Here is a 20,732-nt window from a genome sequence, read left to right on the forward strand (position 1 = left end):
GCTTGATATCACAGGTTCAGAATGCATTCATTCCGGGGAGGCAGATCACTGATAACATTACAGTTGCACAAGAGTTGTTCCATTTCCTAAAGAATACTGCAGCAAAGCAAGGGGCATTTGCACTCAAAGTAGATATGGCGAAAGCCTACGACAGAGTTGATTGGTCATTTTTAAAGGAGGTATTAAGTAGATTCGGCTTTAACGGGAAGATACAAGACCTAATAATGTGTTGTGTGACAACTACTTCTTATTCGATTTTAATAAATGGAAGACCTCAAGGATCCTTTAGAAGCCAAAGAGGGTTACAACAGGGATGCCCGCTCAGTCCATATTTATTCATATTATGTTCGGAAACACTAACAAGATTGATGAACCAGGCAGAACTAACAGGTTTATATAATGGATTGCGGATAAACAGGTATGCTCCTAGCATTAGCCATCTCATGTTTGCATATGATCTTTTCTTTTTTGGACAGGCAACTGAAAATAATATCAATGAGCTGAAGAGTTTACTAGAACAGTATGCGGCTTTCTCAGGTCAACAAATAAACTATTACAAGTCATCTATTCAATTTAGTAAAAATTGTCCAAGGGAGAGAAGAGAGACATTGATGAAGACTCTAGAGGTAAAAGAGATGGAACTAAATGACAAATACCTAGGGAATTACCTATTGAAGCCAAGGAACAGATGCAAATCATATGACTTTCTCCTACAAAAAATGGCTAGTAAACTGACCGGTTGGAAAAGAAATACGCTCTCTCATGCCGGAAGAACTACTTTATTAAAGAATGAATTGTCGGCGATCCCAGTGTATTTTCTTTCTACCAATTTAGCACCAAAAAAAGCGCTAAATGATATAGAGAAATATCAACGAAATTTCTGGTGGGGGTATGAATTTAACAACAGCAAAATGCACTATATAGGTTGGAAACAACTACAAAGAGATATGAAATTAGGGGGATTGGGAATTCGAAACATGAAGGTGGTTAATATGGCATTGGTGGGGAAATTAGTTTGGCGATTCCTGACTGAAAAGGAGGCTTTATGGGTTCGGCTATTACAAGCGAAATATCTCAAAAATGAAGATTTTTGGTTACACAAAAATAAATCGACGGCAACAAGTACATGAAAAAGTATGCTAGAACTGCGTCAATTTATAGAACCGGGTAGATGTTTTATTATAGGGAATGGAGCTAAAATACGTATTTGGGAGGATCCATGGGTTCCCACAATTAACAATCACAGACCGACTAAGAATCAAGAAGAAATCAACACACCAAGTGTGTATCGGGTACAGGAACTGATTGACACTCATACAAAGAGATGGAACCGGATGTTGATTAACCAAATATTCGACCAAATCTCAGCGAGAGAAGTTTTGAAAATACCTCTAGGGAACTCAGAAATGGAAGACAAGCAGATTTGGATACACACGGAGAGAGGTAATTTTACTTCAAAGTCTTTATACAAATCGATATTGACAGGTATGCCTTCTACCTCTAGATCTAACAGTGAGGAAGTAGAAGATTTTCCTTGGATGAAGCTTTGGCAACAAAATGACATAATGCCAAGAGTTGGGATGTTTATATGGAGGCTTCTAAACGATGCCATTCCAACAAAAATTAAATCATTACGATTTAATGTTGTGGAATCAAGATTATGCCCTATGTGTAACACTTTGGAGGAAGATATCAACCATTTATTTAAAGAATGTCAATTTGCTAAGGAAGTATGGTTTCGCTCACCTCTTGGTTTACGATTCACGGATAACAAGACTTTAAAGGAAATCATTAAGGAATGGTTCATAGAAGATGGTGGAAACAAACGAGTTAAAATGAGTTGTTATATTTTATGGTCTCTGTGGAAGGCTCGTAACAGGAAGATATTTGATAGAATACCTCCTAATTCTATGAACATCATTAATGAAGCTGTTAAGTTGTTTACCGAATTTCATATCCAACTCGATGTGAATGCTGATAGAGGAGTATAAGACAAGGCACTGGTGGTTTTTCAAAATAGATGGGAACCCCCTACAGGTGATACAATAAAGCTAAACATAGATGGAGCCTATAAGAATGGAAAAGGAGCATCTGCCGTTGTAGCCAGAAACTCGAGAGGAGTATGCATACTAGCTATCACTGATCATTATGAAATTAGTAGTGCTATAGAAGCTGAAGCAAAGGCTGCTCTCTTGGCTGTTCAAACAGCAGGCAATTGAATATGACAAAGGTGATTATTGAAGGAGACGCCGTAAATGTTACTGGAGCCTGTTTGAAGGAAGAAGACCAAATTCCATGGAAGATTCGACATATGGTACAAGATATCAAAGATGAGATCCCAAAATTTGAGTCGGTAGTCTTTCAAAATATCTCAAGAACAATAAATGGCGCAGCGCATAAATTGGCGACAAATGCATTAGTCTCTCAGAATAGTTTCAGATGGGAGGATAAAGAACCCCCACCATTCATTGTTAAATTATTAGTTTCAGAACAAACTTTAGTTGTATCCGACAATTTTATTGAATAAATAAGGCCAAAGCCTACTTACATAAAAAAAAAGAATAATGGAAGTCAGCCATAAAAGTTTAAATTCTATGGAAAAGTTACGGATCTTGATCGAAAAATAATTCACATTACAGTATGAGTTATGTCTGATTCCTTGACAGGCGAAAGTTCTTTCAAAAATTGAATGGCTATAGCTCACAAAATTTCTTCAAAATGCGATTTTGAGTGTGTCTAAACCATGAAATTTGGCATTAGTTATGAATATTCCTCATGGCGAAGCAATGGATCTTGCTGAGAAAGTGATTCTACATAAACTCTGATATTCTTGCACTTTCGAGGTCAACAAAATTTCATTCAAAATTGAAAAGCTATAACACAAGAATTTTCTTCAAAATTCCGCAATTGACTTTAACTGGAAAATTGACACTACAAATGTCAGAATTGGACGAAATTCTAAACATTGGTGCGAAACAATGTTTCGCACAATCGTTATTGATAACGCCACAACCGGTTTACTTTGGGTGTCATTCCATCGTTAAGCCTCCACAACCGACTTTTAGTAGTTACTTTTAGTAAGTTTTCTTTTACAAAGTTTTTCTTAGGTAATTTTCTATTTCTTGAGATTGTACCATTTTTGGTAGGCCTTTAAATCCGGATTTGCATGTGCTCGGTTGAGTTAATGTCAAAAATCTGCACCATTGAGTGATTGAGTCCCATAATCTCAGTCCTGGCTTCTGGAGTTAGGGGTGTGGAGATAACATATTAAACCAATTGGTCAATTTTCTTCCAAGAAGCGAATTTCGGATTAATGGCAAGGGTACCATCTAATTAATGTGGAGATATGGCGACTGTTGATCGAACAAAATTGTTGGCGATGGAGGGAGATTTTGATATCGAGATATGGCAATAATTGTTGTGGAAGAAGAACAACTATTAAAGGGATGATCCGCGCAAGATTGTTTCCAACGGAAAGCGGAAAAAAAATCAACCGAAGACCTTTGATTATATAACAAAGCTCAAATACCATAGAAAAATTATAATTGATGGAGGTGACCAATGTGATTCCTCCTCATATGTATATATGTTAACAAAGGTGTTTTACAATATAGAAACTTTTACATGAGATAGAGACATGAAAAGTTATTTACATAAGAAAAATAAAATATACCAGAAGTACGATAAATTATAAGTTACCTAATTCACTTGTGTGGTCGTGTGGGACTCTTTCCCTAGAGTCCCATCGCCATTACTGATTTACTGTTAATAGGAGATTTTCCAACCAAAGTATTACTTGATTAATCTCTGTTCTTTAAAGGGTACAGTTGTCGTTACAAGTTGTTTTTTTTTTTTCTTTTTTGGAATTTTCGTACCACAAATAGGTTTAGATGGCATAATCTTCACAGTTTCTCATTCAATGTAGTGAAAGTTCAGACTTTTTTTGTTCATGAAGTATGTTTGAAATAATCAATTCCAAGGAAAATGGTACAAACTTTATCAACCGTCACAATTGTACGTGTCTAAAATGTGGTTAATTACTTCTTTTTGGTAATGGGTGTGTTAATAACTTCTTTTTGGTAATGAAGTATTTTGCGTAAACTTGATTATTAGATGATACGACTTAAGTTATTCTCGGTATCTTTAAATATCCTTCCGTTCTTTTCTTTCCAAATGCCCCACCATATTGTTGCCCGTAGCACTTGAGTAAGAAATCCCTTTCTTGTATTCTCTTTGAACACTTTCAATCTTCGTAGTTGTCCTTTAATTGAAGTTGCCAAAGAGCTGTGATTATTAGATAAATTTATGCTCCGTTCACCATGTAAATAAGTAAAAAAAAAAATACCCAAATTTCATAAATCTTGCCAGTCCGACGTTTTGATGGTTTTCGAATTGGGAATGAAATTGTGGCGGTGGTTCAACACTAAAATGTAAGTGTAAGTTGAATGAAGTTCAACGACTCTTCTCGTGCATAAAGAAAAGACAGAAATGAAAGCATTATGTCAAAGAAATGGCTGTTCTTTGATGATACTGAATAAAAGGCTTAACCATGCTCTTATTTAATCTATGCAAAAGTATAGGATTCCATCCGAAGGCCCGAGTTAGGTCAATCGCTGCAATGTGATGGCTAGTAGAAGTAGGTGAGGTTCTTGTAGCTCTAAGAGCTTTAAAGTGTGCGTGAGATAACACATGAATATATATAAACCAACTGGAATAGTGTTGGCTTTCGCATTACATATTTGCAACGATTTTGGTTACCAATGCGACAAGTAGTTGCTAACCGTTGCGATTAACTCTTCGGCAGAAACAAATAGCCCCATAAATTGAATACAAAGCTATCAAAACAAACTAAATACCATCTAAACCATAACAAAAAAAATCTAAATTATTTTCTAACAACAAAGCGAAAAAAAAGGAAACAAAGATACTGATCAGTACTTGAAGTCTTGAACATAAACTGAAACCTTGTCAAGCCGAAAACACAACACGGAAGAGAAGGACTCCAAGCAATATCACTTAGGTTCAATCATCGGAATGAACGGATACGCCGATACAAAAGTCTTCTCGTCTCCATTTGACTTAAAACACTCGGGTAACGTGGACCATTTAGGGTTCTTCAGCTCATACATAACTACCCGGTGAGCACAACAAGAGGAAATGCATATCATTATGTGATCTCCATGACCTGCACAATTAATATCAATTCCTCGGGTACATGAAAAGTTAGACATAGACTCTGGCATTGTCGCCCGAAGTTTCCAACTCGGTGCTTCTTCGGTTGGGTCTAATGTCAATATTTTCACACAAACAAAGTCTGGGTCGAAGGGTATGACAACGAGAACGATAACAAAAAGTCGACCTCCACATTCCACTAAGTCAAATGCCAACTCATTCAAATCCGGGAAAAGAGTTGGATAGGAAACGGAAGTACGTTTGTTAGAGTTGTACCCTATTAGTACTCCACTACAACCTATCAACACATACAGCATTGTGTCCCCATTACTTCCAATTGTTGTCACTCCTGCTATCTCCTTCTTTGATTTCCATATGGGCCATATCTCATCAACTCCAAATTCATCATTGTTGTCAAATCCATATATGTCATTAGGGTTGTTTTCTGCCTCACCGTTTCCGTTCTCCTCATCATTTTCGTCACCACCACCCTCATGGTTGTCATCACTCTCGTTATTCGCTTCATTGTCATTATGGTTGTTTTCCTCGTTATATTCATCGTTTTCGTCACCCTCACTGTCATCGATGTGGTTACCCACTTCGTTAATGATGTCACCGGCTAAGATGTCCACGTTGTTTATGAGAGTGCCTTGCCCCACCTTGATAATTGTTGTAGTCCAAGCATTATCATCTGATGAGAATGCAACAATATGAAGAACACCAAGTGATATAAGAACAACCCCAAAAACAGTGAAAGCCCAAGAACCTGTTTTTGAACTCATAAAAACTGTATCAAGATCATTTCTGTTCTCCATCTTAGGTAAAACCCTAGATAAACCAGTTAAGGGATTACAAACCATGAATGAACAACCATCACGTCTAGTGTTACAACATATTAGACTACCAGAAGATGCCACTGGTCTTTCATAGCTATACTCACTAATAGGCGGGAGGCAAATTTTACGCCAATCGGAGATGTCCATATCATATACTACATTAGTAGGAAAACAATAATCCATCATGAAGAACCATGGACGACGATTAATTTCATTGTTTTTTGCGGAGAAGGTAGGAGAACGTATCATGGATTCCCATCTCTTCGATACAAATTGACATCTAAAAGTATCAGCTATAGGAAGTAGAGTAAATATTCTCTCCCATAATTCACTAAAAACTTCCCCCTCATGAGTTTTTTCTTCTTTCTCACTTGATAAGTTTCCTTTGTTAGTGCTTTTCCGTATGCCGCTGATGCCGTTTAGGTCATCCATTGATTAACAGCTGAAAATGAAACAAATGCATTATTGGTTAGGACATCGATTAAGAAACACCAAGAGACAAACAGATAGGTCTTTGTTTTTTTGTCTTTGCTTTACAATCTTTAAGTGATAATCTTTTTTCTCATTTTCGCATTCGGAATCGTCTAAACCAACTGAATCCAGGATCAATCCAAATCAGTCATTCAGACATGACAGATATCATATGTCTTACAAAATAAACAATCTGAAAATATGACTCGGGTCAATTCAAACTAAGGGTTAGGCTTTCAGAAATTGACTTAGAGGATGACGCCCGTGACATCTGCTTGATAACATAGTACTTTCATCAAAAGTTTATAAAAATCTCATTGATTCAAAACCAAAAATAAAATTGAGTCACTGATACATCTAATAAACCTATTGGTCAAATTTTAAGTGATTATAACATTCTCTTATGTAAGACGCCTTTGATTTCATTTTTGCTTAGGGCACAAGAGACCAGATATCAGAACTGATATGATGTTTACATGTCTCAAAAACATAAAGCTGACATTATGGGAAAAAAATTTGGAGGATTTTTAAGGAAAAGAGTTTTCTTCTTCCTTTTTTTTCTTCCTCCTCTCATTCCACTACCACCTTTACCTCCATTTATCTTTCTTTTCTTCTCCTCCTCCTCCTCCTCCTCCTCCTCCTCCTCCTCCTCTCTCCTCTTTTATTTTTCTCCTCAATCCAATCAACGATTGTTTTGGAGGATCTCCCACCCAGATCAGTTTTCTGATGAAAGGGATATCCCCTTGACCGGAATATATAGTGGAGAGAAAGGGGTGAGGAGAGAGACAAGATCGTAGAGAAAGGATGAGGAGAGAGATAAAGAAAAGAGCGAGAGAAAGAGAGAGAAAATGATAGATAAGAGAAAGATAAATGGAGGTAGTGGTGGTGGAAGGAGAGGAGGACGAAAATGGTGATAGTGGTTGGAGTTGGTGGTGGTGACAGGTGGTGGTCGAAGATGAAGAAGATGTTATATGTACTTTTAAAATTTTATACACTAGAAAATTTGATAAAATTCACAAGTCGTCTTTCAAATTTTGTATTAGATTTTTTTTCTAAATTTTTCTTTTTTCGCCAAAGCGCTGCCCTAACATAAACATGAAAAATAAGTCCATCGACCATATGTTTAGAAGGCTTATTCGATGAAACTCATTTTACAAACACAATCAACATGTAAATAACTTACTTCGGCACTAAAGCTAAAATAAATAAAAAAAAATACATAGTTTTCCTACGAAAAATATGGAGCAGAAAGATTTGTTATAAGGGAATTAAATGCTTAACAAGAACGTGTAGTTTGTAATAAATACGCTAATATGAAATTAATAGAAGCGATTTCTACTATTACCTTTTTGAAATCTCCACAAATTTGTCTCTCTGTAATCACTTTGCAAATTCTTTAGTACTATCACGGGCGGATAACGCGCGTTATCACTGTACAATGGAACTACACATTCAACTTATCTCACATTAGGATCACATATACGAGTAATTGAGAGAGAAAATAAGGGCAATGATCAAATGAAGAATTACCAATTAGATGAAGCTTCTCTTGGGCTAAGACTCACAGGACTGAGGAAAACTACCACTCCACAACCAAGGATTGCTCCATATTGACATCTTAAGCTTCTCTTGTGGTCAGTTAAATAGAAAAACTTGGTTCCTAGTCATTGACAACAAATTCCATGATCACTATAGAGTTACTCAAAAATGGAATAGAATCAAGTATATCGGGGAGAATCAAATTCCATCATAATTAGGTTGGATGACATTTGATTTTGGGTTAATTGTGTTTGGCCCCTTATGATCAACTTCCCTGTTTTGACTCTAGTTACGCATTAACTTCCGTTTTGACCCGCAATTATGGCTGGACTTCAATTTGGCCGTCAATTACATTTTTGCTTCCATTTTGGCTCCCTAAAATGATCTCAATTTCCAATTTAACCTTATATCCAGGATAATGAATCAATTCTGGGTGTTTGCCCAATCCCCCTACATTTATTAGTCAAAAGAGGAAATGAATCGATTAATTGGTTAAGATATTGCCTGAGTGAAAATGGACAATATAAGTAAACTAGTAAGAGCAGCTCCAACGTGCATGGGGCTGGGGCTCCCAATTTGAATTTGGGAGCCCCAGCCCCAAGCCTCACCACTCCAACCCGGGAGCCCCGGGGCTGGGCTCCCGGTGGGGCTGGGAGCCCGGGCTGGGGGGCTCCCAGCCCCAAATATGGCCGTTGGGGGTCTCCCAACGGCCATATTTGGGGTGGATCCCCTAAAAAGGGGATCCACCCCACTTATTTAGTTTTTTTTTAATTTTTTTAAATTTTTTTTTTAAACTAAATTTTTTTTCAAAAAATATAAATTGTTTTAAATTTGTTTTTCCAATCATTTGTCTAATTTTTTTCTTTTTTTAATTTTTTTTCATCTTTTCAAAATTCCTTCTCTCTCTAACATAATATTAAATTTCAATTTTATATTTGAAATTAATAATTTATAGTTGAAGATTAAAACACAACCCTCACACACATACACCACACATGTGCATATTTTAGATTTGGGAGCCCCTCTTGGGAGCCCAACGTTGGAGTTGTGAAAAGCCCCGGGGCTCCCAAAATCCAGTGGCTCCCAAAATTGGGAGCCCGAGCCCCACATTGGAGTTGCTCTAAGGCATGATATCTTTAAAAGTAAACAAATGTTATAGTAATCCATATGATTCGGTTTTAATTGAAATATATTCCACATCCAAATCGTATCTAAAACACTTAATGATGGAATAATATTGTGCAATCATCACAAAGGAAACATAGTATTGAAAACTTCTTTTTGTGGGAACATAAGAATGACCACGTACATCAAAATGAACTAAATCAAAAGATTTAAGTAAAACAGACACCCTCTAAATAAATGAAATTTTGCAAGTTCGCAATCAATACAATAACAAATATTACCTGTAAATCTCCTAATGCACCAATAGACACTAAATATTTCAACCGGGATGCTGCAACATGACGAAGACGAGAATATCATAGGTAAAAACTAGAAGAAGAATGACTCGATTGAAAAGATGACAAGTCAAAAGTGGAAGCTGCAACATCAAGTACTTTGAACTCCTCTACAAAATATAATGCCCCCTGCCTACGACTTGTCCCAATCAGCTTTTGAGATTGCACATCTTCCGCATAACAACTGGTGGAAGAAAATAAAACCAAACTTCTGGAATCATGCAACTGATTAATAAAAGCAAGATTTAGAGTAAGTTTGGAACGTGAAGAATATTTTGAAGAGATAGATTAGATGTGACAACAAAGCCAATACCACCTAATGACATTGGTGTGCCATCAACGGTCATGACTAGAAGATTATATATATGTTTTAATAAAACAAAAGATGATAAATTGGGAAACATATGACAAAAGACTCCTGAATCTAAAAGTCAAACTGAAGAAGGCATACTTCAAGAAGAAATAAGAAAAAACAAACCTTCAGAAGAGGAAGGCATGTGATTGCATGACTAATAATATCCGAATCTAATACGAGAGTGAGTCTAATGTGGTAATAGAAGACTTAGGATTTTCAACAAAAAAAAAATAGAAGACTTAGGAGCTAAAGGGCCTCGTGGAGCAGAAGTGGACATAGCATGTGGCCTTCTTATTATATTTCCAGGGTTGTAATTATATTTGTCGATGTCTCTTTTATGTATAAACTTTTTTTTATAGTTATGACCTGGTTAAGTCCCCATTTATTAGTATGTATCTAGTCTTCATCTTATGTTAGTTTCTTTTGTGCAATTAGTTTTACCTCTCTATGTTTTATCTTATATTAGTTTCTTTTCTCTTAGTTTTACCTTTTTGTGTTTTAATAAAATAATAACTTTTTATAGAACAGCAAAAAAGAAAACTAAATGCAAGAGCTAACATGTTTATATTTATCGTTTTGGTAGGGTTGTTAACGGTTTGGGCAAGTGCAGATCCAAGCCAACTTGAGACCTTGGTCCAACTCTGATTGCGTATGAAACCTATCATGTCGTATTTGTTTATCTTTAATTGTAAAGAGTTGAAATGTATTTAGGGATCCTGAAATTAGTTCAGTTTTCCTAAAATTGTTACTCAATTAACAATTATCGGTTACCTACGAAACTTAATTGACATTCTCAATTAGTTTATTAGTTTATTAGTTAATTTAATTTTGTTTGCGTTAACTTGTTGAATCGATGATGATCTTATTTAGTTTGAGTTATCTTGTTAGGGTTTAATATTTTCTGATTCTCAACCAGGGAAAAACAGTAAAGAGCAAAAAAATATTGTGGCTTTTTACTGATTTTCCAATTGTTTTTTCTATTAAAATAACTATTTGTAACGGCTAAATTTCTTCTAAGCCGTTATAAATAGTCATCCATATTTGGTGAGAAAATCTTTTATAACGGCTAACAGTCGTTACAAATGTATTAGCAACGAGGTTTTTTATAACGGCTTATAACAATTTTGAAACGGCTCCAAGCCGTTGCAAGTGACTATTTGTGACGACTTTCCCAGTATTTGTAACGACTTCAGCAGTTACAAATGTGACGTATTTTTGTAGTAGTGTTTTCGCCATCAATCTGTACATTGCTTGTAGTTTATGTGCTGGTTTGTGCGTCTCAACAATCTAATGTAACAAACATGGGTGAGGAAAACATCCTAAAGCTACTTAACCAATCTCACCACACACCTAGGTCTTGTAGCATGATTCCATATATTAACTCAAAAAAAGGCCAAAAAGGAAAATAAACCCTGAAAAGCTAATGAGAGAACATATAATTTATAGAAGATACATTTTAAAACTAACAAAGATGACGTTGAGATATTCTATTATGTCTTCACATTTGATTTCTAAGTGTTTTATATATATGAAGATGAATCTATGTCGTTATACTAAGAGAAAGTAGCCAGGTTTAAGTCACCTTGTTATATAATTAACGTAATAAAATATAGGTTAGTCATGCCTGCGATGATGAACTTGTAGTATGTGACTGCATGAATCTCTTAAATACTTCCATCTCCTAAATCATAGCCTCAAATTCATCCATCTTCACTTTCATAGCCTCAACTTCTGTCATTAATATTTTGTTTTCATCCGTCAAATTCTTAATGACGCTCGGAGATGACTGCCGACCAAATAAATCTTTTGATTTTACCATTGTTAGGCATCGAACACGGCCACCTCACTCACGTCCCATGATGGTGCCAAATACGTTATTCGGACTTGGCAAGCCGTCAAAATCTTCTAGAGTACTCTGGACAAATCTATCTCCTTCTAATTCATCCATTTGTCTCTGCCAAGCAATATAAAGTTGATTAGTGTCCACATATGTCATATAAAGAAACTTATTATTTTTTCAACAGAGTCTTCATTTACAATCCCTTTACCACCTTTAGAAGTTCAAGTGACTTTAAAATTTTTACTCGACTAAAGGTTTTGCCTTCTTCCATTTTGACCTACAAAACGAAAAATACTTAGCAAGTAATAACATTACAATATAACAATAAACCATGACAATAATGTAAATCTGCCAAAGTATTTTAACAAACTTATAGTAAGTGAAAGATGAAGTTTTACCTATGATATAGCTCGTGCAAAAGATTTAGAACCCATGGTGTAAAGAAACATCGCGACCACCCTATTTTTGCTATTTCTTTCAGGAACTATCTATATTTAAACAAAATGATAATACTTTAGACAACACATCAAACTTTTACCTAAATGTGTAAGGAAATACTTTTTTTTTACCTTTGAGTCATCAGTTCCAAAATCTCAGGCAACGATAACCACTGAGTTGCAACACTTCCTTCAGGTACAAATTCACGACATCGATTTTTGACTTCTTTATTTTTGTAATATGTAGTTTTCAAAACAATTTTGTGATCTTTCCATCGCAAATTTCATCTTTCTTTTAAGAATCTATCGCAATTATTAGGAATTTCAAACAACACCTAAATGAAAAAGAAAAATGTCTGAAGTAAGAAAACAAAGAAAGAAAAACACATGTAATGTTCAAACCGTCGGAAAAACTCGTCACAAATAACCCGTCCTTTTGTAGTGTTCCTTAGTGTCATTTTCAAAGTAATATACTTTGATCTTCGATGAAACACTAGATTTGTGGTCATTATAATTTCACTTGCATTATCACATAGTATCTGAGTCAGACTATTAACCTTGAAACCCAACTCTTGAAGAACGATAGTAGTGGTTATGACATTAGTAATAGTGGTGACAATATTCACACGATACTAACCTTCAATACTAGGACAAGATACCGTGGGTTGCGTTATAGCGCGCCAGGCTATTGAAATTGGAGCTTGAAAATACAAAAAATTCAGTAGTTGGGCATGTGTACGAAGACAACTTACCAGCCGCCATCCGTATTAGAAATAATGGCCACTGTTTTGGAGAAAGCATTAAAGTTTCCGGGGAAGACGGTGGAAAACAAAAAAAAATTAAACCAAACACCCCTCTAATGTCGCCGGAAAAGTCGCCGGCCGGATGTTGCCGGCGACTTCACCATCTTCTCTTCTCTTTCTCTCTCTTCTCCCTCTCTTCTCTCTCTCTTCTCCCTCTCATCTCTTTCTCTCTCTTCTCCCTCTCATCTCTTTCTCTCTCTTCTCCCTCTCATCTCTTTCTCTCTCTTCTCCCTCTCTTCTCTCTTTCTTCTCTCTTTCTTCTCTTTCTCTCTCTTTCTTCTCAATGACTCCGGCGAAGGAGAGGAGCCCCTTCGCCGGAGCTCGTCTGGTTTGAACAACCAGACGAGATCTGGTTTGTTCAAACCAGACGTGTCTGGTTGTTCAAACTATAATCTAGAGGTAATTTACCTGTTGACACTCTGGACCAAGGTCTTTGAGGTACCAAAAAAACTTTGTCTTCCTCCCCTCCAGATCTCCCAATCGCTGCTAAGGACTACAAGAGCACCCGAAACCGAACTCCAATGCCCATTGCACAATAAACTAGGATTGAGGAGATGACCGGTGTAGACGTCGTAGCAAATCCTTCACACAACCTGAGCCGATTTTAAGATAATCGGTGCGGGTCTCTTTCCCTAGAGTCGTAGCAAAGGCCTTTGATTGTATAACCTAGTTTTAATACCAGTTATAATTGACTTAGAATTAAAAGTTATCTAATTTGGGTGTGTGAACAGCTAGGTGTGTGTCTTTCCTTTTTGGAATTTTAGTACCACAAATAGATTAAACGAGCGTTATTCTCGTAGTTCCTCATTAGTATGTCTGAAATAATCAATGCAAAGAAATACCGTACGAATTTTCTCAATCGTCACGATTTACATAAATATTTATTGATGCCTTTTATTTATCATATATGAAAAAGTATATAATGGGCATGATGGACTGTGGAGATTTAAACAAATCCAAATTTTTGCCATCTCCCTTGCAATTATTCATGTTCTACTTCCTCACGGTTTACTGCCCTTCTTCTAACCGAACCAAACCATGAGCGAATTGGCTTGGATTGAGTTTTCGAAAAACCAAACTGTTCGGATTGGTTTGTGGATAGGGCTCAAAAGTCTGATACCGAACCAATGTACGACCCTATTTGGTGTAATATATTTGCAACGGCTTTGGCTGCCAAGGCGACAAATAGTTGCTAAAGGGTGCAATTAACTCTTTGGCTGAAAACAGTAACCCTATCAACTGAATATATATAAGCTAACAAAACAAACTAAATACCATTTAAACCATAACAATAAAGTTCATTGAGAAATCCAGAAGCTAAATTATTGTCTAACAACAAAGGGAAAAAAGGAAACAAAAGATACTAATCAATACGTCAAGTCCTGAATACGAACTGATGCACTTCCAAACAGAAAACATAACACAAGAATGAACTCCGAAGCAAAACTACTTAGGTTCAATCATTGGAATGAATGGATAAGCCGCTACGAATGTCTTCTCAACTCCACTGGCATTAAAACAACCGGGAAACATGGACCATTTACGCTTCTTTGGCTCAAACATAACTACCAGGTCCTCACAACAAGAAGAAATGCAGATCATTATGTGGTCTCCATGACCTGCACAATTAATGTCAAACCTTCGGGTACATGAGAAGTCAATCGCTGGCATTGTCGACAGAAGTTTCCAATGCGGGTCTTCTCCGTTTGGGTCTATCGTCACTATTTTCACACAAACAAAGTCTGGGTCGCAGGGTACGACAAGAAGAACGATAAGAAAAAGTCGACCTCCACATTCCACGAAGTCAAATGCTAACGCATTCAAATGTGGGAAAAGAGTTGGATAGGAAACGGAAGTACGTTTGATAGAGTTGTACCCTACTAATATTCCACTACAACCTATCATCACATACAGCATTGTTTCCCCATTACTTCCAATTATTGTCACTCCTGCTATATCTTTCTTTGGTACCCATAACTCATCATCGCTGTCAAATTCATTAATGTGGTTAGGGTTGTTCTCTACCTCACCGTTTTCGTCACCACCACCCCCAAGGTTGTCAACAATCTCGTTGTTCGCTTCATTTTCATTAGGGTTAATGTTGTCCTCGTTGTATTCCTCATTTTCTTCACCCTCCTCATTGCCTCCTAAGACGGCCATGTTGTCAACGATATTACCTTCTGGCACATTGATGGTTGTTGTGGTCCAAGCATTGCCATCTGATGAGAAAGCAACAATCTGAAGAACACTAAGTGACATAGGAACAACCCCAAAAACATTGAAAGTCCAAGAACCTGTTTTTGAACTCATGAAAACTGTATGTAGATCATTTCTGTTCTGTACCTTAGGTAAAACCCTAGTTAAACCAGTTAAGGGATTACAAACCATGAATGAACAACCATCAAGTCTTGTGTTACAACATATTAGACTACCAGAAGATGCCACTGGTAGTTCATAGCTATACTCGCAAACAGGCGGAAGGCAAATTTTACGCCAATCGGAGATGTCCATATCATATACTACATTAGATGGAAAACAATAATCCATCATGAAGAACCATGGGCGACGATTAATTCCATTATTTTTTGCCGAGAAGGTAGGAGAACGTATCATCGATTCCCATCTCCTCGATACAAATTGACATCGAAAAGTATCAGCTATGGGAAGTAGAGAAAATATTTTCTCCCATAATTCGTTAGGAACGTTTCCCTCGTGAGTTCGTTCTTCTTCCTCACTTGATAAGTTTCCATTTTTGGTGTTGTCATTTTGGTAATCCATTGATTAACTGCTGAAAATGAAACAAATGCATAGGTTAGGACATCAATTAAGAAACACCAAGAGACAAACAGATAGGAATTTGTTTTTTGTTTTTGCTTTAAAATCTTAAGTGATAATTTTTTTTTTTCATTTTCTCAATCTGAATCGTCTAAACCAACTGAATCCAAGATCAACCCAAATTAATCATTCAGACAGGACAAATATCATAAGTCTTACAAAATAAACCGTCTGAAAATATGACTCGGATCAATTCAAACCTAATGTTAGGTTTTCAACAATTGACTTAGAGGATGACGTGACATCTTTTTGATAACACAGTACTTTCATCCAAAGTTTTTGAAAATCTGAATGAGTCAGACATAAGATCGGCGTTTTGGGGAATAAAAAAATTTCGAGAGCACAAAATTTTTAAGGGAAAGAAAATATCTATTTCTTTCTTATCTCCGACCACCAAGTCCAATCACCGCCAACTACTCCGGCCATCATCACAATTTTTTTGTCTTTTTTTTCCTTCCTCCTCTCATTCCACCACCACCACCACCACCACTACCTCCATTTATCTTTCTTTTTCTCTCCTCCCCTCTCGGCTCTCTTATTTCTCTCGTCAACCCAATCAAAGATTGTTTTGGTGAGAGATCTTATCTCCGACCACCAAGTCCAATCACCGCCAACTACTCCGGCCATCATCACAATTTTTTGTCTTTTTTTTCCTTCCTCCTCTCATTCCACCACCACCACCTCCATTTATCTTTCTTTTTCTCTCTTCCTCCCCCTCTCGCCTCTCTTATTTCTCTCGTCAACTCAATCAAAGATTGTTTTGGTGAGATCCCCCGCCCAAATCGTTTTTATGGGGAAAGGGATATTCCCTTAGTCAGACTATGTAGAGGAGAGAAAGGGGTGAGAAAGAGAGAAGAGGAGAGAAAGGATGAGGAGAGAGAGAAGAAAGATAAATGGAGATAGTACTCTACAAAACTTGACAAAATTGACAATTTGTCTTTCAACTTTTTTCTAATTTTTTTTTTGCCAAAGCGCCGCCTCAAAATAAATTTGAAAAATAAGTCCATGGATCATATGTTTTATAAGTGTTAATGGATGAAACTCACTTTACAAACACAATCAACTTATGTAAATAACCTACTAATCAACTTATGTAAATAACCTACTTTGACAATGAAGCAAAAATAAAAAAAACAAACAGTTTCTCAGCGCAAAATATGGAACAAAAAAAATTTGTTTTAAGGGAACTAAATGCTTAACAAGAACGTGTAGTTTGTAAATAAATACGCTGATATAAAACTAATAATAGCGATTTATACTATACCTTTGTTAGATTTCCACAAATTTGTCACTTCACAGATTCTTTAATACTTTCGCGGATGGATCACGCGCCTTATCACTGCACAATAGAACTACACAATGCAACTTATCTAACATTAGGATTACATATACGATAGTACGAGTAACTAAGAGAGAAAACAAGGGCAATGATCAGATGAAGAATTACCAATTAGATGAAGCTTTTCTTGAGCTAAAACACAAAGACTGAGGAAAACTACAACTCCACAACCAAGAATTGTTCTATGATATCTTAAGCTTCAATATTGTGCCCACTTAAATAGAAAAATTTGGTTCTCAGTCATTCACAACAAATGCCATAAATCACTATAGATTTACTCAAAAATCTAATACAATCAAATAGATTGTGATGAATCAAATTTGATAATAATGGTTGGATGACATTTTATTTTGGGTTAATTCTGTTTGACTCCCTAATTTGTGACCAACTGTCCTATTTTGTAGAAAAATATAGTGCTCATCCTATAATTTATTATTAGTTAAAATACGAAACCGAATCAATTAATTAGTTAAGATGTTGTCTCAGTTAAAGTGGACAATATAAGTAAACTATTAAGGAATGATTTCCTTTTAACTAAACAAATGTTATTGTAATCCATATGATTGAGTTTTAATTGAAAAGATTGTCTTTCCTCAACATCACACAGTAGGCAAATTAGTTAAACTTTTAATTTACCACAAATATATAACTTTTGAAATTTAGGTCCAAAATTTGACCCCAACTAGGACATATGATCCACCCACAATTAGAAAAAAAAGTGTAAGTCCAAAATAAAACTGAACAATCTGGATCAAGTTTTTTCAAAATACCTAATATAACCTTCTACAAATACATTAACCCCAATAGAAAGCTTTCTTAGAGCAAGTCCAGTGAGTCCCGGTCCCGGGCCCTTAAATTCACCTTTTCATTCAAATTTAAGGGTCCGGGCTCAGACCCTCAAAATCAACTCCAATAGGGAGCGGTCCCGGGCCCTTAAATTTGAAGTTTTAATTTCTCAATTTACTTAAATAATTCGATTAAACAATATCGATTACAAACTTAATATTTGATTAGAAATTTAAATCTACGACAATACGACTAAACAACAATAAAAAAGTTAAAAATAGCTAGAAGGGGTGTGGATTACTACCAAACCAAGCTTCACGCGCCTCCATAAGCAACCGTGCACCATGTTCGTCAAGAGAATTAACATCAATCTTCATTAAGTCTATTCCATATTGTCGGTCCTTCGCTTTTTTATCGGTTTCAAGGAACCTCTTTTGAATTTCTAAAGATTCTTTCATGTGTACCATTTTTTGTTTCCCTTCTTCCATTCTATTTTGCCAATATTCCGACGGAGCATCACTGGCTACTACTTTGTCTTTAGCGGTAGAATTTGTCGAATTTTCTCCGACTCTTGTATTTGTTTTGGCTTGTTTACGACCTATTGGTCTTTCCTCCGATGGATTGGTATTAAAATCTCTTTTCCCAGATGTTGACTCTCCTGGCATGTCAGCCATCCACTTGTTATGCGGCATCAAAACTTTGTAAACATGTTGGAATTTAAACATTTTTCCTTTGTGATTGTTTTTATAAATATCAAGTGCTCTTTGAATCTGAAAAGGATAAAAATTGATTTAAAAGGATATTATGAAATCAAAAGATAAAAATATATAGATTACAAGTAAGAAAAATTACCCGGTCATAGTCGTTCTCTCCGCTTTTTGGAACTTTATTTACTATCCTCAAAGTAGAGATGAAACTTTGACACTCGGTATTTATGTCACTGAAACGAGATTTACAACCCTTTTTCGTGCGTTGAGAGTTTGTAAGTTCATTAAATTCATCGGTTACTTTTTGCCAAAACATAGTAGATTTTTGGTAATTTCTGACAACCGCATCAAATATGAATTTCAAATAAGAATTAGTAAGTATTATATCTTCATTGGTAGTATACGCAACCCGTTTATTAGATTTCTTGGTTGAAGTCGTTCCTTCAAACTCGCAAGAATCATCTAAAATTTCGTCTACCACCGAGGGAACTCGTGAAGAATCATTAAAAATTTCATCACTTTCAAATTGGCTAGATTGATATCCGGGATTTTGAAGGAGATTCATAAATAACTCATTATCATTGAAGGAATCCATTGAAAAAGATTGAAGAAATTAGTAAGAGAGTTGGAGAGATAAAATGAAAGAGAAAAAGTTGAAATAGAGTGAAATGAGAGAGAGATGAAGGATGATTTGGGTTCAACCCCTATTTATAGTTGGAGAGATAAAATGAAAGAGAAAGAGTTGGCTAGAAGATGAGGTGGCAGAGAGAGGTTATGAGATGAAGGAGAGAGAAATGTTGACTGGGTAACGGTGTTATAACGGAATCTTAAAAAGGGGGGCTATATGAGTATTTTGCTAATTTAGGAGGCTAGGCAGGAAGCTGGGGGCCATTTGGGAAATAACCCAAAATTTAACTTGTTCTTTCAACTAAAAAAAAAATTTCAAATTGGTTCTTCGGCCCAAATTCCTGTAACCTTATTTAGTATGGAGTAAATGTAAGTAGTCATAGGTTACTTTCAAGTCCCTAAGTAATAGCAATGACACTTCCTCGCTTACATAAAACATATAGGAATTTTAAAGGCGCCCTTTAGAAGAAGGGGCCTCCCTCGTGGCCAAATTTGGAGGGACGATGGCGCCTATAACACTTCTAGCACTTACAGGGTCCACTTTTGCAACTTTCCAGAAATATATAGTGCCAGTAAACCAAAATAGTCAATTCGTCGGCGTAAAGATAAGGGAAATGCTAAATGTACAAAGAATCTTTGACAAGATTCTTGACAAAATGCTAAATGAACAGTCCCGATCAAAGTCAAACTTTGAAAAACTTTGATTAACTTTTGTTTTTTTAGTGAAAATGAGTCATTAAGTCAAGAATTTTGTCAAAGACTTTGTACATGTAGTCAATTCGTCAGCGTAAAGATAATAATGTGACTAACATCGCGTATTGTTCTTAAGTTGTATCATTAAGAATAACAATAACTGGTATCGTACTATTATTCTTAAGTTGTATCATTACACTTTTATGCGGTCCAAACTGTAGTTGGCAAAACATAGGAGATTATTAATGTGATTTTGCGGCCCACATGGCATTTGCTATGCAAATCACAGTTCTCGGTCTAATCCTAAATGATCTAGAAATGAATTTCACGACGCAAAAAATGTTTCGGTATATGCACCGCCCGGGTATACGTGTGCCACTGAGACATACACGTCTCAATATATGCACGACCCTAAGTACCTAAAGTAGTGGCGTTACACCACTGGACACCCAATATATATGTATATTAACAAATGTGTTTTACAATATGGAAACTTTACATAAGACATGAAAACATATTTAAGAAAAACATAACACATCAGTAGTATGAGAAGTGCAAACTATTTAATTCCGTTTTGTGGTCGCGTGGGACTCTTTCCCTTGAGTCCCACCACCGGCATTACTGTTAACAGGAGATTTTCCAAACCAAAGTATAACTTGATTATTCGGAATTCTTTAAAATGTACAATTTTCCTTACCGGGTGTTTCTTTCTTTTTTGGAACTTTCATACCACTAATAAATTTAACGGGCGTAATCTTCGTAGTTCCTCATTCAATGTACTAAAAGTTCGGATGTAATCAATGCCAAGAATTATTGTACGAACTTTATCAAT

General features: G+C 36.0%; 2 protein-coding genes across 2 annotated transcripts; both read right to left on the reverse strand.

Moving 5' to 3' along the window:
* Nucleotides 1-5,012: 5,012 nt before the first annotated feature.
* On the reverse strand, nucleotides 5,013-6,440 carry LOC147542761 (F-box only protein 13-like). The gene has a single exon (XM_086635335.1). The coding sequence runs from the start codon at nucleotides 6,438-6,440 to the stop codon at nucleotides 5,013-5,015; it is 1,428 nt and encodes a 475-aa protein (XP_086491461.1).
* A 7,919-nt stretch (nucleotides 6,441-14,359) lies between these two features.
* On the reverse strand, nucleotides 14,360-15,691 carry LOC147542762 (F-box only protein 13-like). Its single transcript, XM_086635336.1, has one exon. It carries the CDS (start codon nucleotides 15,689-15,691, stop codon nucleotides 14,360-14,362), a length of 1,332 nt encoding a protein of 443 aa, XP_086491462.1.
* Nucleotides 15,692-20,732: the final 5,041 nt, after the last annotated feature.

The sequence above is a fragment of the Eschscholzia californica genome, unplaced genomic scaffold, assembly GCF_041429995.1.
Source record: "Eschscholzia californica isolate CP2 unplaced genomic scaffold, dmEscCali1.0.p SCAF_4, whole genome shotgun sequence".
Lineage (NCBI taxonomy): Eukaryota > Viridiplantae > Streptophyta > Magnoliopsida > Ranunculales > Papaveraceae > Eschscholzia > Eschscholzia californica.